The sequence below is a fragment of the Micromys minutus genome (genome assembly GCF_963924665.1).
Source record: "Micromys minutus genome assembly, chromosome: 29".
Classification (NCBI taxonomy): domain Eukaryota; kingdom Metazoa; phylum Chordata; class Mammalia; order Rodentia; family Muridae; genus Micromys; species Micromys minutus.
The window spans coordinates 24,181,836-24,205,238 of record NC_137964.1 but is presented as its reverse complement, the minus strand read 5'-3'; the positions used below and the strand labels follow the sequence as shown (position 1 = coordinate 24,205,238).

The 23,403-nt window shown below is 41.3% G+C and overlaps 1 protein-coding gene across 5 annotated transcripts in view; it reads right to left on the bottom strand.

Moving 5' to 3' along the window:
• Positions 1-3,085: 3,085 nt before the first annotated feature.
• SBNO1 (strawberry notch homolog 1) overlaps positions 3,086-23,403 on the bottom strand; it is a 51,320-nt gene continuing 31,002 nt past the window's right edge. For 4 of the 5 annotated variants that reach the window (XM_080940973.1, XM_080940970.1, XM_080940971.1 and 1 more), the window contains 12 exons: positions 22,843-22,978; positions 21,970-22,082; positions 21,796-21,867; positions 21,391-21,490; positions 18,430-18,504; positions 15,240-15,386; positions 15,059-15,153; positions 14,885-14,977; positions 12,787-12,924; positions 12,183-12,259; positions 10,070-10,263; positions 3,086-8,984 (listed from right to left, as the gene is read on the bottom strand). In XM_080940973.1, coding sequence (XP_080797099.1) covers positions 8,842-8,984; positions 10,070-10,263; positions 12,183-12,259; positions 12,787-12,924; positions 14,885-14,977; positions 15,059-15,153; positions 15,240-15,386; positions 18,430-18,504; positions 21,391-21,490; positions 21,796-21,867; positions 21,970-22,082; positions 22,843-22,978 — 1,383 coding nt within the window. In that variant the 3' untranslated portion in view covers positions 3,086-8,841. Of the gene's footprint in view, positions 8,985-10,069; positions 10,264-12,182; positions 12,260-12,786; positions 12,925-14,878; positions 14,978-15,058; positions 15,154-15,239; positions 15,387-18,429; positions 18,505-21,390; positions 21,491-21,795; positions 21,868-21,969; positions 22,083-22,842; positions 22,979-23,403 lie in introns of those variants that run through there. The other variant, XR_013975612.1, reaches the window with a different exon arrangement.

The following is a 23,403-nucleotide window of genomic DNA, read 5'->3' as shown; positions in this document are numbered from 1 at the left end:
AAGGCCTCCACAGATGGCTTCTTTACATCGTGCTCTCAAATGACTAGCTGATAAATATTCATACTTATGGAAATTGTACTGTACGTATTCCAAACCCTCAGCGAGAGTAACACTGGTTTTTGTCTCTCAGGGGTGGTGCCCTTTGTTCAGGAGCCTCGTCCTCCTGAATGCACACCCACAGGTGCTTGCAGACACACCTCAAAAATAAATTTCTGCTTCTTCATGGCTAATTTGTCCTCAGCAGTGGCTCACAATTAATGGTGATCTTGTCCCTCACAGGACATCTGGCAGTGTCTATTCTGGGTTGAAGAATCATGTCACTGCTTGCACTTGCACATTCGAGTGAAGCCAGGCATGCTATTGAACATCCTACCAATGTCCAGGTTAGCTACCGGCACTGTACTGGCTGGTTCTGTGTCAACTTGACACAAGCTGGAGTTATCAGAGAAAGGAGCCTCAGCTGAGGAAATGTCTCCATGAGATCCAGCTGGAAGGCATTTTCTCAACTAGTGATCAAGAGGGCACAGCCCATTGTGGGTGGTGACATCCTTCCATGGTCTCTGCATCAGCTCCTGCTTCCTGACTTGCTTGAGTTCCAGTCCTGACTTCCTTCAGTGATGAACAGCAATGTGGAAGTGTGAGCTGAATAAACCTTTTCCTCCCCAACTTGCAAAATGGTCATGATGCTTTGTGCAGGAATAGAAACCCTAAGACAAGCACCAAGAACCATCAGAGCCAGGGCCATGGGGATAAGGCTCAAAGTGGATGAGAGGAACACAGAAAATGCCACAGGAATCAAGTTGGAGAAAATGCAAGGGAACAGGTTCTATTTGAAGATTAAGCTAGAATATTTTAATGAAAGCTCAACTTCTGCTATAGTTGAAAGTTTTAGCAGTCCTAGGGTTTGAAGCCAGAGACTCAAACATGCTATGCAAGCATTCAGCCAAAGGTTTGTTTGTTTTAGAGAGAGACCTTTTTATTACTTATTTATTCCTGTTTTATTCCCCCTCCCCACCCCCGTGATAGAACTTCTCTGTGTAGCTTCTGGCTGTCCTGGAACTCCAAAAGAGAGGGCTTTTTATGTAGTCCAGGCTAACTGAATTCGCTATGTAGCCCAAGAGAACTTCCAACTGGAGATCCTCCTGCTTTGGTCACCTCAAGGCTGGAAATCAAACATGTGCAGTTGCTACTTTTTATTTTCCTTCAAAAGGAAGCTCAATTTTATTAGTCTTTGAAAGAAAAATCGCTAAGCAAGCTTAGATGAGAGCAATAGGGACACAACAGAAAGCCATAATTTAGCCAAACGTGGAGAGTGTAGCATTTGAGAAACAGTGATGCTCTTAGAAAACAGAGAAGACTGCTTTCTTTTTTTTTTTTTTTTTTTTTTTAAAGATTTATTTATTCTATATACACTGTAGCTGTCTTCAGACACACCAGAAGAGGGTGTCAAATCCCATTACAGATGGTTGTGAGCCACCATGTGGTTGCTGGGATTTGAACTCAGGACCTCTGGAAGAACAATCAGTGTTAACTGCTGAGCCTTCTCTAGCAAAAGACTTTCTTAGGAAAGCAGAACAGTGACTGGGCTGGAAGGAGAGGATTCTGGGACTACTATTCCTCACACCTCTTAAAGTAATAAGGTTATTAGCTAGCACAGTTGAAAAAGAATTTCTTAGCCAGGCAGTGGTGATGCACACCTTTGGTCCCAGCACTCAGGAGGCAAAGGTACTCTGATGAGTTCAAGGCCAGACTGGTCTACAAAATGAGTTCCAAGACAGCCAGGACTACACAGAGAAACCCTACATTGAAAAACCAGAACTAAAAAAAAAAAAAAAAAAAAAAAAAAAAATTAAAACAAACCCACCAAAAAATCTTTTTGTGTATATATGAGTTTGGTCACATGGTTACCATGTTACCTTTACATGGGTTTAGGAATTGAACACAGGTGTTTTTATGTACTGAACCATCTCACTACCCCCACTGGCTACATTTTACCTTAATTAAAAAAAAAAAAAAAAATGTATTTTAGGTTGGGTAGTGGTGGTGTGCACCTTTAATCCCAGCACTCAAATCTGAATTCAAGGCCAGCCTAATCTAAAGAGCAGTCAGGCAGGACTAGAGAGAAACCAAGGGGGTACAATTTAAACATAATAGGGATTCTATGCTGACATTGGTAACATACTGATACACATCCCTGTATAGAGCACAAGAAATCCACTGGCCACATGAGATTAGACTCCTGGGTCCGGTCAAGTCAACGATCCCCAGGACCTTTTATACTAGCACCCCACTCAGCTTTCATGGCAGCTCAATGATGAGTCGCCTCTGTCCGGCATTACCAGAGCTTTCCCTATGAGGTCTTCCTTGCAAACCCCTCTGACTGTGAACAGCATTGGGTCCCAAACCAAAAACACTCCAATTGTTTAACATTACTTTCTAAATACATATTAGGAACACCAATTTCATAATAATTATATACTGAAGAGTGAAGGAAGTTCACCAGACATCCAGAGACTGTGGACCAACAATATAGAAGCCACCAAGTCACTGGTCACTACCAGTTCTGTGTTCATGGTGCTTCACTGTCTACATTCCTATGAAAGGGTTTTAGCCATGGAATTCTGAAGCCCCATACTGTTATGGCTGCTGTCTGCCTTATGCCTTTGTAGGCAAAGTCAAGACATAGCCCAGGCCTGCAGAATCAAGCAATGCTGGCACATAGAACCTCTGCAAGAGCAGTCGGTGCTCTTAACCGCTGAGTCATCTCTCCAGCGCCCCCCCACCCCCCGAAACTACTATTTTGCCATTACTGTGTTTGTGCATTTACTATGTGTGCAGAGGTCAGAAGACAACCTGTGGGAACCACCCACCCATCCTACAGTGCTTGCCAAGGTGCTAGGCAAGTATCCTATCACCAGGCCACACCTACTGAGCCCTTTAAAACCCATTTTAAACAAAATGCCAACATAAAAACTGCAGAACCTGTCAAGAAACCTTAAAGTGAACGAGGTTAATGACACAGGGCAGCGGGTGTTCCAAATCCAGACCACAACACCACAACCAAAAGTGTATTTGTTTAATTTTATTTAAGAATTTTTACAAAAACAGAAACAAAATCCAAACAAAAATGAAAAAGAAAATCAAAACCACAACAAAAACCTAGATACAGAGTACTTTCCGTGTGAGAATCAAGCATTTCTACTTGAGGACAAATGAACCCTGCTCAGTGAAGCTGACACACTTGTATTGCGTGAGATTGAATTTGAAAGTTACATATCAAAATGATGGCAGCACTGAGTCTGGACACTTGGGAGCAGGTTCCCAGGAGGAAGGCAGCAATGTGGTAGCGTGGAATCAGCATATACTCTTCCTTCAGATGGACAGTCCTATGCAGCGCAGCAGTACAAAAGGGAACTGAAGAGAACAGAAGCCACCCCAGAGTTTACATTGGACTTTGTTTGGAAAGGTCTCTGGACTCCTTCAGATGTCTCCAGATGCACCATGTCAGATCAAGAAGGAAGCCCAGCGCCTATGTATAAAATACCCTTTGCACAAGGAGGTAGAGCCTAGCACAAGTTTTATTGCAGAAACACAGGGCACCTCTTCCATCCCTCATGGTTGATGATAAAAGTGGTTATTGAAAGAAGAGTAGTTTGCAAATTAAGTAAAAACTATGAACAGGGTGACTTGTTTAGTGGTGAGGCTGTACTGTGCTGTTAGACAAGAAAGAGAAAAAGGCCCCTGGGTCCCACAAAGTAGAGCCAGAAATGGCTCAGCTTCCTTACCCCCTTCAGCACCAACAGCAGTAAGCTCCTACAAGATGCCTGAGCGAGGACTGGGTTAGAGGCCAAAATCAGAAAGGCCACACTAACTCCCCCTCCAGGAGACTGGCATGCTGACTCAGTCCTGAGGAAGTCTCCAATGCAAAAAGCAGCCTCCATTCCACCTCCTCTTGCTCTGCACTCAATGGGTGTACATAGTTCACTGTTTGCTGTAGGTTTCCTGGCCTAACTGTGCCCTGTAGCATCCCTGGAGATAGTTGGCTGCTGCTGCAGGCCACAGGTAACTATATCTCAGGGACCAGAGGAAGGGAGTTGGGATGAAGAGGGAATTTCTGCTGAGCAATAAATCTGTGACAGATCCTCATCATGACTACTAACTTCCAAAGACTTAGTCAAATGTAGACAATTTTCACCCTGGGATCAACTCTACCGAGCAAAATGTTCATTGAAATCTAAAAATTACAGAGGACATTTTTTGAGGGTGCAAAGGCTTGTGAATAAATCCCATTCCTATGCCCTGGTTCAGCACCAACACCAATTCCCCAGAGCTCAGAGTCTCTGCCTATAGCTTGTCCAGCCAGAAATGAGCCACTTTCGAGCTTGTGGTAGGGATGGATGACAACTGTTCTCTAAGGTCTCCTGTCATGTACACCTCATTCCTGCCTTCGTATAAATATTTTTGACCAAAAGTATAAAAAACAGGTTACTGATGTTGGTTATAAAGTAAATCTCTGATCGTCACCTGTGGGGTCAAAGAAACCCGATTTCTTATACACACTGTAGCGTGCAGTCAGGCTATGAGCTACTGTCTAACTGCAAAGTTTTCCCATCAGGCTAACAGCAGGAGTGGAAGGACTGGAGCAGGCCTCAACTGAGAGCAAAAATGAGTCAGGACTTCTGAGGAGCTGCATCTGCTGACTGAAGATGACAGAGGAGCTCTTAAAGGAAGTTCAGGGAGGCATTTTCCTTTTTTCCTTTTTCAAATATGAAAGCATCAGGCTCACGATAGCTCACAACAGTTTCCAGAGAATAAAACTGAGCATAAGCAGTCACCTGATGACAGGATGAGGGGTGGTGGTCAGATGTATCCCAAGACAGCACAGCAGTGTATGCTGGAGATGTGGGTAACAAGACCCCCACAGCCATGATGCAAAGACAAACTCTTAAAACACAAAACTATTGACTCAGGTGGGAGTCTAGAAAAGAATAAATAGGAGGGAAAGGAAGAGGAGAAAACACCAAGTGAACAGGATCCTGATTTACAAGATTTACACTTGAAATGTAGAAGAACTCACACTCGTCTATACACCCATTATATACATACGTAAAAACTGCAGAGAGAGGATGGGCACTCAGAGGAAACTGCCATCTACTTGCATCTCCCTGTTTCTTTCACTTACAGGACAGCTAGCCTTGTAAGGATTTTCTTGCAAATAATTTCTGTCTACTCAGCTGCAGCCATGACATGGAATGCTTGGTTCATTTCAACACTAGAGGGCCAAAGTACCTGTGTTGTGTGTGAGTTGTTCATCAGGACAGACTCTTAAACCATCACAGCAGTTTCTTCTGCCATAGGGATGCCCCAACTAACTAAACATTCAGTGTGTGGATCCTGGCTTAATAGCAGCTTTTCTGAAACTCCATTCCTAGGAAGTGCAAGAGCTCACAAGGGTCCTTCTTTAAGACCAGGATCCCTGGGTAAGGTCTCACAGGGTAAGAACCTCTCCACCTTTTTTCAAAAGCAAGTCACAGTGGCCTGCATGCTAATATGGGAAGAGGAGGACAGGATGAGGCTCTCTTTCGTGACAAAACTAGTGGCTCATTTCGACCCCTTTCTCTGCTTTCTAGTTGTTCTAATAACGTAGCATAGAAACCAGCAAATAAAAAGGCTACAGACAAGACTGTGGCTCTAAAATTCTTAATTCCTCTGGGGTTTGGTAGTTTAGAACTTCTCTCTACACACAGAGCAAATTACAAGATTTATTGTTGCAACTCAAAAGATTTCTTAAGTGCTGAGTAAGAATAAATACACCTATGTACACACCTACAGCGTCTATAGTGCTTTGGATACAAGTTCTTGCTAGTCTATACACACAGGGGAAAAAAAAAGACACTGAAAGCAGATCTGCAATTTAGTAGTGAAGAGAGAAAACTGCGTAACCTGTTTAGCTTTCTCACCAACCTGCATTTACAGAAATACTTCCACTGCTTTTCTGACTGCACCAACAACAACTATCTGACTGGAACACAAAGAGGGCAAGCCTGCGGCACAGAGGTTGCTAGGGGAGGAACATGGCCTCCCCAGCAAGCATACCTGAGCAGCATAGGACCTAGGAGTGATTTTCAGCACAAACTTCTGTAAACTCTGAAAACACTGATGGGACCAACACTCCGGGTCTGCTGCTCAGAGCTGCATCGCTTAAGTGGGAGAAAAGGCATCTCATAGGCTAGCGGCCTTATGCTGGATAGAGTTAGGCGAGGCCCTGGGTGCCAGTGTGGCATTCAGAGCCCACAGGAGACTGAACCTACTTTACATGACAGTGGCTAAAAAGACTTGGGATTTGGACAAAAGAAACTCTTGAATGCCAAAGCTTGCCTTATGATTTTTGTAGGGGCAATATGCCAACAGCACACCCTCCCGTATAGAGAGGTTGGGCATCAATCCCAGGTGTCATACACACCCCACACTGGGTGAAGGCTAACCAGCTTCTGTCTGTTCTGTCACACTATTTGCCTTCTGAAGTCTGCTTTGAAAGGTTATTCAGATGCCTAGTATCTGTGGTCTTTTCCTTACTGAACAATAAAAATGCAAAGAAATGTTCTTTGATGAACAGGACACAGAGATACTCCAGGAGCAAGTGTTACAGCATCATCAACATGAGCAACAAGTTCACTAAACACAGACTAGAGAAATCCTGCAGGTGTTGCTTTGAAAGCACCAGATAACTAAGACCTGCATAAACAAACATCCACACACAGAACAAGGGGGCTGGCACCTTAGGACACAGAATCTCTCATCCTCTGTGACTTGGTCTCCTGGATAAAGTAAGTTACACATCCCTTCCTCAGGCCTTTACTTTAACATGCCAAAGGAAGATGAATGGTTCGCCACTTCAAAAACAAAAGCTCAGAGGTTCTGTAAAGAAGGACACAATTCTACTCTCAGTGGCCACCTGGATCGAGGCCACAAAGGGGCACTGCTTGATGTTCATGATCACTGCCTGAGATACACAGGATGAGGATTAAAAGTTGCATCCACTGGGCAAAATGTGCCCAAGAACAGAAACCATTCACCATTTGTTCTTTGAGGCACTAAGAATAAATAAACCCAATGAAATATTAAGATAAACTTAATCCCAGAAACTGGAGAGAATGAGAGCCCCTAGCGCTCCATCAGGTCTCTGTCACTAAACACACCTCACCCAATTCTTTGAGAAGATTAAAAGGCTACAAAGAAAACAATTCAACTTGAAAAACATTCAAAGTACCATCATTTACCCCTTCCTTAAGGTCGCCTCAGACTTCAGGAAGGGGCTCAGTCAGACTCTAAGGCTACCTGGAAGGCTAAGGCAATGCCAGGTTCTACAGAGCCCTGCTATCCTGTGCCTGGAGTCCCCAGTGAGGGCCTAAACAAGAGTCCACTTCGGTAGGATAATAACTTTTTTTATTCAACATCTACAAGATTTTGTTATCTTGTAGTTTTTAACCAGATTTATACAATCTCACTTTTTCAATAGTGCAACCTGTGCAAGCAAAAAAAAAAAAAAAAAAAAAAAAAAGGGGGGGGGAGGGGAGAATAGAAAAAAACTGGGAAAGAGGAAGTTGGGAGGAAAAAACCAAAAGATCAATTGTCCCCTCACTGAATTTTTATAAACATCTATTATAGGCGAAACAAAACTTACCCATGTTATAGATAAGTGTCTATTCACATTTGTACATTACCATTTTAAACAGCTGAAGATAATCTCTACAATGTCTTACAGCACATTAAACAATATTCAAGTTACTGGGTAACAACAACAACGTACAGCAGAAGCCAAGTGTTTTCTCACGGTCTAGATTACAACTCAAGTACGGTTTCCGGTTTGAATGACAAAGCAGATTCAGATAATGAAGTAAAAAGGATTGTGTGCAAGACAGTAGCCAATCATACTTCTTCCTAAAACTATGCTTAAGTTAGGGAAAATGTAACTTATGATAAGGCTCATAGCCATTTTTGCAGCACAAATTAGGAATACTATTAACACATTAAAATGAACTTTTAAAGAGTTTTATCACAAAAAAGGTATGTACTTATTACTTTAACAAGAAACTTGGGGCAGGGAGGAGCAGGCAGGGCTGAGGGTTAGAAGCAACACCCTGGTATCAACACTAGAAATGCAATACGCAATGCTGTACATCTCCAATGTTTCTCTCCATGTGACTTCTGTGGTAATCTTGATTACACATGCTTTCAAAGACATGCACTGTCAACAAAAGCTACAAATGAACCTGAATGCATGGCACGCAACCCTTCACTTCATGCTGTAGGAAACACTGCTCAAGTTGGAAAAGAAACCAATATATATAATATATATGTATTCAGTATTTAGGGACTTGAAACACATGCATTCGGGGAACTCCCACAGTAATGACAAGGATGTACTGTGTTAACCCTGAGCACTGTAGAAAGGAAAAGCAAAGCCAGTTTGGGAAGTTCCAAGCCTTTTCAACCAACTGTGGCCTTGTAGCATTTAACAAACTCACAGACAGACTGACACATACCCACTCACTCACTCACTCACACACACATACACACACTGACTCGGTTCACCCAAAGTAAAAGCACACAGGCAGCCTCAAGGAAGCAGGAGGAAAGACACGTGTCCCCTCTGCTCTGTTTGCTGTCAGCTTTGCTGTCTATTTCCAGGTTTGTCCTTAGCTCCCTACCCCAAATTAACTAGAGAGCACAACTGAAGTTAAAAAAAAAAAGAAAAAGAATTCTTTGGAAACTGTCCCTGATTTTTATGCAAGTGGTTTGCTCTCACAGCACTCAACCCCGTGTGAAAGCTGTTGTTCTTCACATGTTGCTCAAGTTGGTGATGCTCTGTGGGTGATGCTGTTGCCATAGCTGTTTTTGTTGGACTGCGAGCTGCTGAGACTGGTCTGAAGTTGACAGGAGATTTACAAGAGGAGACACGCAATTTGCCGGAATGATCAAACCTGTAATTAGAGAAAAAAAAGAAAAAAAACACACACACAAAAAAAAAAAAACCCTATGAAGTAGAGTTGTCCAGTAGAAACCACTGTACATTATATCTTCACAGAGAACTGCAAACCAAGTTCCCCCAGAAACCAGACAGGCAGCCAGCACTGCCAGCACAGCAATTCCTAGGAGGCTCCCAGATGCCTCAGTATGCATGTGCATGTGTGCACACAGGAACAATGCACCCAGTGTGACACTATCTTCTGATGAAAGAACTCGGTGTGCAGTAAGGCACTTTTCACCTGCGCTCATCAGCTTCATGACCCTCAGACGTCACCCCTTCTGCCACTCAAGATGCAAAATGATGCTAAGACACGGTGAGAATGATCATTTTAGTCAGCAGGAACGGTAGAGATGGACACACAAAATGTGAGGGCAATTGGAGGTCTAGGTCTCCAGCTACAGGAATTTTAGTTCTGTCCTGTGGAGGATCTGAACTCAATGTAGCAGCTAAGTGCCTTCTTTCTTTTTTAAAAAGCCAGCAGCTAGAAACTCATATGAAACTTTTACAATCACAACCTGAATCCAAATAAAGTTCACTAATTCTCCCCACTACAGGTTATCAGCAAGGAACAGTATAGCAACTAGCTACATCTAGAGCTGACCATACAGTGGTCTGAGCTAGCCTGCTGTCCTAGCTTCTGCAGGCCTCAAAGCCTGAAACTGCTCAGCCTGGAAAAGAAACTAGGTTGTCTCAAAAACAGAGGGGAAGCAGCAGGTAATAAACACCAGGAGTTGAAAGCAGCCCCAGAGACATTCACAGGGTAATTACTGCCAAATCTCAATGTCCACTACAAGGGTCAAGCATAACTGGCTACCATGGCACCTGCATGTAATCCCATCTCCTTGAACAGAGGCAGCCAGGTAACTCGGAAAAATAAGTTTGAGGCCAAAAACTGTTTTAAATCTTGTAGAATGAATGAATAGCATGTTTTGTGCTCACTACTAGAACACATGAGGGACAACAACTCTCTGATGTCCGAAGTGAAAATAATATTGAACAGGATTCTTTCCCCACCACCAAAACAAAAATGAAGCTTACCTACAATCCGCTGCCCATCTTCGGTCCTTAGCCGCACTATCTGCATTTTCACATTTGTGCCACTGACAGAGGCCAGAACACCCTCCACTTTTGTCCAGACGCTCAGTACTGAGCCACATAGTACATAGTAAGTGCGGCAGCGAAGACCAATCTCACATACCAATCCTAAACTTGCTTTTTTGCAATTGCCACGCCTAGAAAACATTGAGGAGAAATATGTATAGAAACGTGCCATATACATATATAATCTGTAAAGCCTAGCAATATTTTAAGAAAAAAAATTATTTGACTTTTTCCTAGAAAACCCTTTGGGCTTCCTGGGTTATCCTTTATAAATCTAAGGTGTCACATTACTTCTGCAGGTTCAGCTGTGCATAGGGACAGCCTACTTGTACACTGGGTTACTGGTGCTACTATCTATAGACTTTTGACACTTCAATAGCCTGCTTCTTCACTGTGGTATTGCTTGCTGTGAAAACCACCCACCATCTGATGCTGTGTCACTGAAGCTCTATGGCCTGTGCCTAGGATGACTAGTGGGAAAGGCTGGGTAACTGAAGCAAACAGACCACAGAGCAACGGAAACTGAGAAAACAAAAGGTCATAGTACCAGTCAAACGTTTGCTGATTCATTGACATATATCTGAGTCACCACAAAAGCAACATAAATCTAATTCAAGAAAAACAAACCAGGTGTATAGGTGGTTCTTCCAGATAGAAACTAACATCCCAATGACCTAGCTTGATTCCTAGAATCTACATAAGGTGGACCCTAACAGAGCTGTCCTCTGGCCTCCCCATGTGTGACCCAAAACAGTATCATCAAAGTATGCTCATGCGTGTACATACACACCTTATGAGATTTGACTTGTTTTACATACATGGATGTTATGCCTGTATTATGTCAATGACTCATATGGAACATGTCAGTAGAAGGCACGGTGTCCAGTAAAGCTAGTTTAAGTGACAGGTAGCTCAGACATTTAACATAGATGCTTGGAATTGACCTGGGAACAGAAGACACTCCTAACCACCCAACCATCTCTTTGGCTCACACCCCACATTTTAGTTTTGTTTTTTTGAGACAGGGCTTCCCAATCTGTCTGGGAACTCACAGACAAGCCTGCTGAGTACTGAAATTAAGGCCTGTGCCACCTCGCCCAGCTCTCCAGCTCCTTTCTTTTTTATTTGCTTGTTTTGAGGCCTAGTCTTGAACACTCTGGCCTCAAGTCTGAATTTTCCTGAGTGATGAGGCTACAGACATGAGCCACCAGGCCCAAGCCCAAGCAGTAAGGGTTTTGTTTTTTATTTAAAGATTTATTTTATGTATATAAACACACTGTATCTGTCTTCAGACACAGCAGAGGAGGGCATCAGATCCCATTGCAGATGGTTGTGAGCCACCGTGTAGTTGCTGGGAATTGAACTCAGGACCTCTGGAAGAGCAGTCAGTGCTCTTAACCACTGAGCCATCTCTCCAGCCCCCCTTCCCCCCAAAGCCAAAGAGAAAACAAAATAGTTACAAGTATGAACAATCCCAGTACTCAGGAGAATAAGGTAGGAGTGTGACAATTCAAGGCATGAACTACATATGTTAGCATGGACTAAAGACCCCCAACACACACACACACACACACAATGAAAAGGAGGAAGAGAGGAGGAGTAAAATGCAAGTTTTATCAGAGGGATAGTAATTAAGGCCGTTAAGTCAAGGTTCAATGAAGTGCAGTCTGGGCTCCACTCCCTATGTAGCTTAGGATGATCTGGAACATCCTAAGTATGGAATTACAGTTGCTAACTACCATGGCAAATCTCTACATATAATTCTGATGAAGTAACCTGTGCCTACCAATAAGCAACTTGTTTATTTACTCACAATTACATATTCATAAAGAATGAAAATATGCTTAGCCAGCCATTGTGGCTACTGTTTTTGAACATGGGAGTAGAAGCAATAGGATCATAAGAAGACTCAGCACCCTCACCCCCTAAAACAGAAAAGGAAAAAAAAAAAAAAAAAAAAAAAAAAAAAAAAAAAAAAACCAAATAAAAGCATCCCCATGTCTTTAAATCTTAATTGCACTTAAATAGTGTGGCGACAAGAAGCACTCACCAGTATGCATGAGTACAGGTGTCTGCAGAGGAGTTATACTGATCCAGCCAGTGCACCAGGGCGTCATCAGACACGACCTGCAAAGACAAAGAAAATCATATTACAACAACTGAATAGCTATACCAGTCACTAACACCAGAGGCAGTCAACAGCAACATCATCTTCATCAGAAAGCTGAGCCCCTGTGTGTACCAAGATGGAAATACCACCAAGAAAGGTAGCCAAAGCCCCTCGTGGGATGAGTTTTGCAGAAAGTGAGTTGAATAGTTACTTCTAAATCAGAGGGCTCAGAAAGTCAAGACAATACCTTTCAGAAGATACAGAATAAATGTTGAAAAAAGCATTGGCTATTTTCTATAAATTTATATGCAACATACCCATGGCAAATCAAAAGCTGGAAGGATCGTCCCTTACTAAACTGTTGCAGCTCCTGGGTATTGAAGATCACATGCTTATCTTGTTTCAATGGAAACTGCAACAGCAGTGTATAAAAAACCCCTGCTATTGTACAACAATCATCATCCTTGAGCCCAGAAACTTTGAAGACACGCTTCCTATCATGAAGCAAACACCGACATAGCACAGTATATAAGTGAGAAAATACCTTCTTATACTTCTTTTTGAGATCAGCATAAATTTCTAATTTGAGTTGCTTCCCAGTGTTTGGTCGATAAATTAAAAATAGTTTCTTCTTAGGATTTACTTCTTTAACTAAGATTGCAGTTTTTTTGTTGTTTCTTATCTATTAAGAGAACAAAAAACATTTAAGAAACTGACCCTACATAATTAAAAATATTCTATCATAACACCACAGCAGCAAAAAAGACACACCAGCAAGGTAAGTATGTCTAGCCTGAGGGGAGGCTGGCTACTTTGTTTGACTACATGAAGGGTCATTAACAGTGTTTGCTTCTCCCACCAAAGCTGGAACTCACTACAGTCTACCCCAGCCTTGAACTGAGGGTATTCCCACCTCAAGCTCCAATGTGAGCTCCTATGCTTGTATCCACAAGTCTTCTTGTATATCCATTTATTTATTTATTGAGAAATGTTTTCTCCTTCCTCCTTCTCTCTCTCTTTTTTTTTTTTTTTGTTTAAATACAGGGTTTCTCTGTGTAGTTCTGGCTAGCCTTAAATTCAGAGATCACCTGCCTACCAAGTACTGGGATAAAAGGTGTGAGCCACCACCACCCAGTATACATTTTTAAAATTATATCCTTTCTCTCCTTCTACGTCTCCCCAACTTCTCTCAAATTCATGGCCTCTATTTTGTAAATGGTTCTCACACATTCTTAAAAACATAAGCACAACCTGCCCAGTCCATAATATGTTATTTGCATATATCTGATTTCAGGGTTGACCACTGCCATTGGCCTGGCTCTTATTTCACATATGCATGAATGTATTTTTAATCATAGTCACCCCATCTTCCTCTAGAGCCAACTTCCTGCCTCACTATAGTTGTCAGACACAGTGCACAACCAGTGCTAACCTATCTACTGCAGTGTGTACACTTGTCAGTTGAACTCTTCCCCAAATCCATCAACTGCTAACAGCTTCTGGCAAGGTGTGACTTTGCAACTCCCTTCTTATCCAGTGACCTTAGAAACTGTCATAATAAGCCTAAGTGTTCACTGAACATGTTCTGGTCCTTGTACTTGGGAGTCACAGCAGAGAAAAAAAGGAAAAAAGGAAAAACAAAAAACAAAACAAAACAAAAAAACAAAAAAACAAAACAAAACAAAACAAAAAACCAACTTTGAGACAAGGTTTCCCTGTTGCCCCTGCTGTTTTAGAACTTGGAGATCTACCTGCTTTTGCCTCTGAAGTGCTGGGATCAAAGGTGTGCACCTCCACTGCCCAACAAGAAATTCTTTAATATATAGACAAAAGCAAATACTTCTACTATTAAACAAGAAAAAATTAGAATTTAATAAATTATGAGATTACTAGAATATTCTAAAAAGACTACTGGAAAAGACTGGCCAGTACATGCCTGTAACCTGGCACTCTGGAATTTGACGTACATATAAAGCCAGCCTTGATACAGTGAGATCCTGAGCTAAGGTTGGTGGCTACAGGTTCCATCTTTAGAACTTGAGGGACACGTTTAATGTACTAAAGAAAATGCATGCCACTGTTGGTGTCACTGCAGTAATGTCATCTCTAAAGTACCAGAGGCACAAATTCAACAGCAGCCAAGTTTTCACATAGGCTTTCTTAAAGGAACACATACTCCAAAACCAACACTAGGCAGACAAAGCAAACAAAAGACAGTCAGGAACCACTGGGTGACTGATCAGAAGAGATTACATTGATCCACAGGATTAACACTGAAGACTCAAAGAGTTTACTTTGTAACTGCTGCATGCTTCCACAACACAGAAATACAACTGCTCCAGTGCAAGGGGGGATGTGATGTCCTTTCTGGCTTTTATGTGTACTATGGCCCACACTCTATACAGACAGCCATGAAAACAAAATATTCTATAAACATAGACTAACATTAAGCCTGACCTGGCATGCACACCCATATACATAATAGGTAAATAATTAAAAATTTTAATGGATTAGGTAAGCCCAGCATGATGATGTACTGCAGAGTCAGATAGAGTGAACATTGTTGAATTCAAGGCTAGTTTTCCAGCTATAAAACTAGGTAAGAAACAAAGAAATAGCTCTAAAAAAAATTCAACTCGTACTTGCAATGATAAGTAAAAGCCATCATCTGGTCCTGTCAGCTCTGCCCAAATCTTGGTTGCTTCCTCCCAGGACATTCCTCTCTCCACACTAATCTGTGAAAGACATGTAGAGATTTAAATGAAGTTCATGTATGTAAACACTAGTATGGAAAATGTACAAACATGTAGACTTACTGTGTATAGCTCTACATGGCCAGAGGTTGAATATCCTGGAGTGAGAAACTTCTTGACATCACTCTTCCTCACTTTTTCATCTCCAGAACCCAGATCTTAAGACAGAAACACAAGTGTGTGAATGGAGAAATACTCTGGACCACAAGCACAGAGCAGTCAGTGTCCTTGTGTCCCCTCTTACCTAGGATTCCCATGTCGTATCTTCCATTCTTCTTGGCATTCTGAACAACTGCAGTAAGTGTGTCTGCAAAATACTGAAACAATGCGTTCTGCTGATGCACTTCCATGCCCAGAATTCTGTTTAAAAATTTTCCTATATTGTTATAATCTGCAAAGACAAGATTATATGAAAAATTCCATAAATTCCCTTGGTTAAGTTAAAAATTTATTCTTTGGCTAAGCAAACCTTCAAACTCTGGTTTGCAGGTGTAGTCTTCTCCCAGCTTTTGCAGTGCCATTACTGTGGGGCTACAGTACCATAACCTGCCACTAATAAAGCAACACAAGCTCACAACAACAGTCCAACTTCCTACATTTCCTTGAACACATGAGGACATTGTGCTAAATTATGACACAATCAAGTCTTTTAGATTTAATTTAACATATGTTTATTTTCCACATATGGGTAAATTTCGACTGGAAAAACAGTGCTCTTAGCCACTAAGACATTCCTATTTATAATTTTAAAGACAAAGTTTCTCTGTATTCCTGTTTGTCCTGGAACTCACTCTTGTAGACCAGGTTGGCCTCAAATTCACAGAGATCCACCTGCCTCTATCTCCTAAATTCTGGGAATAAAAGCATGTTGTATGTGAAGGTATGTGTACTTCAGTGGAAAAAACTGAGCTCAGATCCCGTGTAGGCTCATAACTGCTAAGCCATCGTCGGAGAGCCCAAATTCTTGTTTTGAGACACTGTCTCCATCTTGTCTCAACTTCCTTTCCCAATAGTGGAACTGATTACAACTCTGTGTTACCACACTCAGCTTTCCAACACTAATATTTTGCTTATTATTAAAGGCAGGTTTAATAGGAAGCTGCACTTGAGCGAATTCATTGGCCCCAAGGACCAAGGCCATTAAAGTTACCATGGGAAAGGGGGTGGGAGGAGGGAAGAAAGGGGTACTCATGGAGAGAAGAGGAAGAATGGGGGTGAGGGGGGCTAAAGCGGGAGTGGGAGAGAGGGAGAAAGAAGGCGTTAGAAGAAGAGAGGGAAGAGAGTTAGAGAAGGAGACAGAGAGAAAGGGAGACCCCCAACATTAAATTTTAACTTCAAGTTCAACTGTTAAATTGGTGACTCTCAACCCTGGAACTGGAGTGCCTAGAGCTTTGGAAAGCTACTCATGTCTGAATTGTTGATTGACAGTTTTGTTTGTTTTGTTTTGGAGACTGTTTTTCTGTGTAACAGCCCTGCGTCCTGAAAACTCCTTCTTGTAAACCAGGTTGACCTCAACCTCTCAGAGATCTGCCTGCCTCTGCCTCCCCAGTGCTGAAATTGAAGGTAAGCGCCACTATACCAGCTCCAGATACTTGAACATTTGGGAGGTTCTAATAGGAGAACTGCTGCAAGTTGAGAACAACTGTGGTTACATAATGAGTTATAGCATAAACCACAGAGTAATAACCTGTCTGAAAAACAAAAGAAACCCCTGACAAGGTTGATAATATCTGTAGCCAATGCGAGTCATAAAGGTCTGGTCCAAGTGCATGCTGCTAGTCCAATTATGTAGGGGACTAAGGCAATTGGATCAAGACCTACACTAGACTACATACAGAGTAAATTAAAGATGAAGTTTGCTCATGTAAGTAAGACTCTGTCTCAAAAATAAAGAGAGCACTCAAGGGCAGAGGTCTTTCAGATCCAAGACCAGCCTGGTGTACACAGTGAATTCCAGGACAGCCAGGGAGACACTGTTTTAAAAAACAAAAATACCAAACAAAAAGCAAGCAAGTAAACAAACAAACAAATGAGAGATTTAAGACAATTCAAGATCTAGCCAGAATGATTAAGGTCACTGCCAAAAACCATTTGGAGAATAAAGTCCAAGTGGATATGATAGTAATGACTCCAATAGGGATCTAAGGAAACTGTGTCACCCAAACTGGACTGTTATAAGATATCTGGTTGCACTGTGAACCCAAGACTGTGTTATATACTGGAAAAAACAGTTTTCAGTTGTGGTGTGGCTCAGCTTAATCACATACTTTTAATCCAAGACCTTTCTGCTTGAATATTGTAAACTGGATAAAAATCACTGATAGGTCAAGAGGCAGAACAGGCAACCAGTTGACAGGGAGTGAACATATGATTAGTAACAAAAAAATCGTATTTAAGAGGGAGTCAGGAACAGGAAGGAGAAGGGAAGGACATTCAGCTGGAAGCTCTGAGCTAGCAGGCTTTCATACCAGCATCTGGCACCCAAGTTTTCATAGGTACAATATAAAGATTGAGATTTTGTTTAAAAAAACAACATAGGACCTTGTTGGAATAATAAATTTTCTTAAAAGAGATGGTCTATAACCTGTGAATACATGTCTGTGGAACATCATGAAATCCAGGAAAGAATGAACGTGAGTGTTTTTCTTTTTCCCTGCCCTGCCATTCTTTCCTGCCTTTATCTGTTAAATTTGCAGATACTTATTTTTTAACTATGTATACTTATTTTTCCTATGTATAGAAACAGATGCTAAAAATAAACCAGCAAATAAACAAAAAAGTACAAAGGAGATCTCAAGCTGGGCATGGTAGCAGACACTTTTAGTCTCAGTATTCAGGAGGTGGAGGCAGGCAGATCTTTAAATTCAAGGCTAGCCTAGTCTATAAAGTGATTTCTAGGAAGGTTAAGGCCTCAAAGAGAAACCCAGTCTTAGGAAAACAAAGCTCTGGGTTACATTCTAGAACTACCCATAATCCCCAGACTAGGGTGTCTAAGGCAAAAAGTACTGCCATGAGACCAGTAGGGCCAATCTAGACAAGAGTGTGACTGGGTATAAAACAAAAAACAACAACAACAACAACAAAACCCAACAGAGTTGATTCAATGATTCAACTTATCAAAGTGCTTGCCATCCAAGCCTGATGAGTTTAGTTTGATCACCAAAACCACCATGTAAAAAGAGCCAGATCCAGTGATTTAATTCAAGAAATTCTATACTGGGAGAGGAGGCAGACACAGGAAATGCACCCAGAAACTCGAGGGCAAACTGGCTTAGTCAGTACACATCTAGAAAGAGACTCTGTCTCAAAAGCAAAATGGAAGAAAAAAAAAACAGATTTGCCCAGTCATCCATGAGTTGAGGCTTCTTTAGTGCACAACAGCATAAAGAAGGCTCCATTAATTCAAGTTACATACACATACAGCGTGACATTACCTTTATCAAGAGTAAGAATTCCTGAGCGATCTTCTACATTAATCAAGCCTACTCCTATCAGTCCTTGACGAACATCTAAAAGAAAACAACATTTATGAAAAATCTTCACAATCCCAATAACTCAATGAACTCTTTACAAAGCATAAAGTTTTAATGTACAGGGTCTGGGGAAATGGCTGAGTGATCAAGAACATTGGCTGCTCTTCCAAAGGACCAAGCAGGGTTCAAGTCAGTACTCAAGGTCACTCTTAACTGCCTGCAATCCTGTTTCAGAGGACCTGACACTTCCATACCAACACACATTTAGGCTATAAACACCAATGCACATGAAATAAAAATGAACTGACTAGCCTATGTATCTTGCTCTATTCCAATTACCTGAATTGAACTGGTAACCAATGTACCTAAGAATATCTATCCAATACTAAACCCTAAACCACCAAATCTCACGAGTGCCTGGTTTCTTTGTTTTCTGGTGTTTTTGGTAGTACTGGGGATTGAATTCTAGGTGGCTATCATTAAAATTTCCTCTAGCCCTTCATTAAAACAGCACTCAAGAGGTTGAGGCAGAATAGCTTCAAGTTAAAAGTTCAGCATGGGTGAGTTCCAGGCCAACCTGTGATTAAGCTTGTCTCACAAAAACCAAAATAGAGCTGCCAAGATTGCTCAGTAGGTAAGAATGCTTGCTGCCAAGCCTTTGACCTCCACAAATGCTATGAACACTGATCAACCAGCCCCAACATTAAATAATTAAAGAAAAAATGTTCAAAAAACCCTTATCTTTTAATAAGAGCACCCTATATATTCTAGAGCCTTTATCTAGAAACCCAGACAGAAAACTGCAACAATTTCACACTCGTAGAATAATGGCTGACCAGTGATTACATAAAGACATCATAATGTTTTCTCATTCAGGTTTTACCTAGAACTATAAAGCAAACACTAAAAATGGTAAAAATTGAATAAGCAGCCAACATGCCATAGACCTCCATGCCTGAGGCAGGGTCTTGTTCTGTAACAAGATCTGTAGGACTCACAAAGACCCACCAGCCTCTGCAGTGCAGGGACTGCAGTAGTCCAGCTGCACTGACAGGTGGATGGACAGGTCTGGTGGTGTAGCTGAGGGCTATACAATCTGGCATACTAGGCCCAAAACCATTTTTAATCTTAAGAACTAACAATACCAAAAAGACAGAGAGGAGTATGTATGGTTTCCAACAAAGATATACAAATAAGATAATAGGATTAATATAGATCAATAGGACTCCTTTCAGAAATGAATCCTACTGGGTTAAAAATTTTTTAAAAATCACATACATGTAATAAAACAGCAGCTCAGGGCCATTTTCTAGAAACCATCTGTATGCCAGGAAGTGACTAACCTTCGTCAATATGAAACTATTAAACTATTAAAAACTGTGTTGCCCATCATGGTGATGCAGTTCTAAATCCCAGCACTTAAGGAAGAGGCTGGGAGACCTCAACGAGAGTTCAAGACCAGCTTGATCTATATTAGGATTTGCATGCAGGCCAGCTAGAGCTACATAATAAGACCTGTCTTAGAAGAAAACAAAAACCAAAATAAGGGGCTCAGTGGTTAAGAACACTGACTGCTCTTCCACAGGTCCTGAGTTCAAATCCCAGCAACCACATGGTGGCTCACAACCATCTGTAATGAAATCGGATGCCCTCTTCTGGTGTGTCTGAAGATAGTGACAGTGAACTCATATATTAAATAAATAAATAAAATACTAAAAAAAAAAGAAAAAAACAAGACACACACACAGCACTCCCATATACATGTAGGCACTTACAAAAACAAAAAGATAATAAAAAATGATGATTTTATTTTACAAGTATGAATGTTTATCTATATGCATGCATGTGAACTCTATGCAGATTCTGTCTGATGGCAGAATAGCATGTCACATCCTCTAGAAATAGTTACAGAGAATTATGAGCTCCAATGTGGGTGCTGAGAACTGAACCAAGGTATTTTACAAAAGCAGCAAATACTCTGAACTGCTGACCCATCTTTCTCCCTCTAGTCCCAGTATTATTTTTAAAATAAAATTTAATCTCATTTGTATGCATGACCATAGACACTTGTGCATGGGAAGGTCAGACAACTAAATGGCTGTTTCCATCGTCTGGATATTAAGTATAATTAACATTCGCACACTTGACCTTTCTCTGCCCCATCCCCACCCCTTTTAAAGTCCATCTAGGCAATCGTGACATTGTAAAAAGGGTTGAAAAAGTGATGACCTACCCCGGATTTTATAAGAATTCTCAAACAAACACAAATGCATGTTATCAGTCACATGTGATCAGTACCCATTTCATGTGTCTTATTGTTACTTGGCTTTAATTTATAATTTGTTTTGAAGACTAAGTTATTGTTTTAAATTTCTTTTAAGACAGGGTGTATGTAACTTTGGCTGTCCTGGAACTCACTCTGTAGACCAGGCTGGCCTCCAACTCAAGAGATCCATCTGCTACTGTCTCCTGAGTACTGGGATTAAAGGCCTGTGTCACTATGCTAGTCTTTCAAGATTTATTTATTTATGAGTGTTCTTCCTATATGTATGTGTGGTGTCACATGTATGCAATGTCCATAGAGGCCAGAGGATAGCTTGGTATACCCTAGAACTGGAGTTACTGATGGTTGTGAGCCACCAACTAGGTGCTGGGACCCAAACACAAGTCTTCTCCAAGAACAACTAGTGTTACTAACTGCTGAGCCATCTCTCTACGCCCTGATTTCATCTTTTATATAGAAAGGGTCTTACTATAGGTCACTCCTGAATTCATGACCAAGTTGAGTTCTGGAATTACTGGAACACACGACTATGCCTACTTTGATACTGGGGACAAAAGCCAGGCCTTCACATGTGCGAAGCATACAGTGTACCAACCAAATAATATCTTTCTTCCAAGTTACAATCATTTTTAAGTTACCTTTAAAGAATTCTCCAGGGTAGTCTGGAGGTGGTGATACCATAGGAGAATCCAAATTTACAATGGATTTCATAACAATTTCTAAAGCATTTCTTCCATACTGTAATAAAAAAAAAATGTTTTAACCAGGTTCAACATTTGGGTAATTTTTTTAACAAATTAAACACCATAAATTATAATTGTACCAAATATTCAGAAACAATGAACAGCAGACATTCAATACATTAATGACTTCTCTTATTTCTAATAAGTCATCTTGATGCCTTTCCAAATACTCTAGGAATGTTTTCCAATAGGAATAAAAAATTGTGTGTACAGATCTATGATGTGTCAAATCCTGTCTCACATGAAGATATAGAAGGCAGAGCTAACAACAGCAAGTAAGTTAGAGACACTGTAATGTACCTTGTTGTCAAAGTTGAACCTGCTCAGATCTCTAGATTCTGTTGCTCTTCTGTCACCATGTGTAAGTGCCCCCTGACAAAACAAAGAACTCCTGGTTAAACCCGTTTCAATCCTTCACAGAGTCAGCTAACATAAATCATCTGTGTTACACACCTCACACAACTCAAAACTTACCAAACTCTCAAGTCTCTTAGCAACAATAGATGCAAATCTCTGTTCTCCAGCCAGTTCCGAAATCAAAAAGACATACTCTGGAGCAGTCACTTGGTTTGACCTGTGTGTTCTACCTGCAACAAAAATTAGTACTGTTCAATGACTATGTTCATTGGTAGAATAGGCTACTATGAGACCATGATTCATAACTTTAATACTGAACAGGTATAGAGACGAGGGCTCATGTAGTCCAGGATAGCCTCAAACTCACTACAGCTTAACTCAGGCCTTAAACACCTGATAATTCTGTGTTTACCAATCAAGTGCTGAGAGTACAAGCCTGTGCATCAATCTGGTTAAGCCAGCACTAACAAAATATCTTAAGAAGAAAATTAAAGATAATACAACTCTTCCCAATTTAAACTCTAATCACTGCCATCACCACTCAAGGATCAGAACCTACCATAAATGACCAAATACTACTATCATTTGGTTAGCCTGTGTTACTACATAGCCACTATGGATGTGATGGGTAGATCACCAGGTCACAGGATCATGCATATGAAAAGGAAGAGTACCATATGAAAAGGAAATGTACCCCACATGGAGATATTAAAGAGCTGTTTGTAACAATCACAGAAATAGTTGGCTGCAGTGAAAGACCCACACAGTGTACTGTTCTGAAAGGCCAGGACCTTTGCAATCCTACCAACAATCTCAAAAGCATTTGAAAACAGGCAAAAGGGAATTCACCATCCATTGAACATCACAGTAAACAGAGGCCACACTTCCAATATGAAATCTGAGTGTTCCATAAGCTCCTGATATCTCATACAGACAGACTCCCAGAAACTCTCATCTTTTCTCCCAATGGGATCCAGTGGAAACACTTACCAAACTGCTGAATCGCCCTATCAGCACTCCAGGGTAACTCTAAAGTCATGTGAACTCTTCGCCTTTGATTTTTAGCTCTCCGATCTGCTTGTAATGAAATACCTGAGCTGGCGGCTTCTGAGATAATGGCAATATTCTGTATCAAGTTAAAAAAGGGAACAAAAATCACCTCTGGGCAAACTGAAAGAGAACTTCCTTCAGTGAGCAGTGATGGCCAACAGTATGTGCAATGCTCTTATTTCATAGTATTAAGTAAGATGCCCACGTGTCTACTGAGCATATGTTGCCCAGAGTCAAGACTCTAGCCAGTACAGGATAGGTGACAGACATAATATACAAGAGACAGTTTTGAAGTACAAGACAAGGTCATGTGTCCTGTAGCCTTTCAGGGCTTGCCCAGCACACAGGAAGGCGTTCCTATCACCAGTAATCCTGACTTGAGCAGGGAAAATGCTAGTGATGCAGCTCACAGGTAGAGAGTGCTTACCTAACAGGCATGAGGCAGAACAGGAGGGTGCAGAGGCCCTCAGTTTAAGGGCCAGAACAGGGAGGGTGCAGACA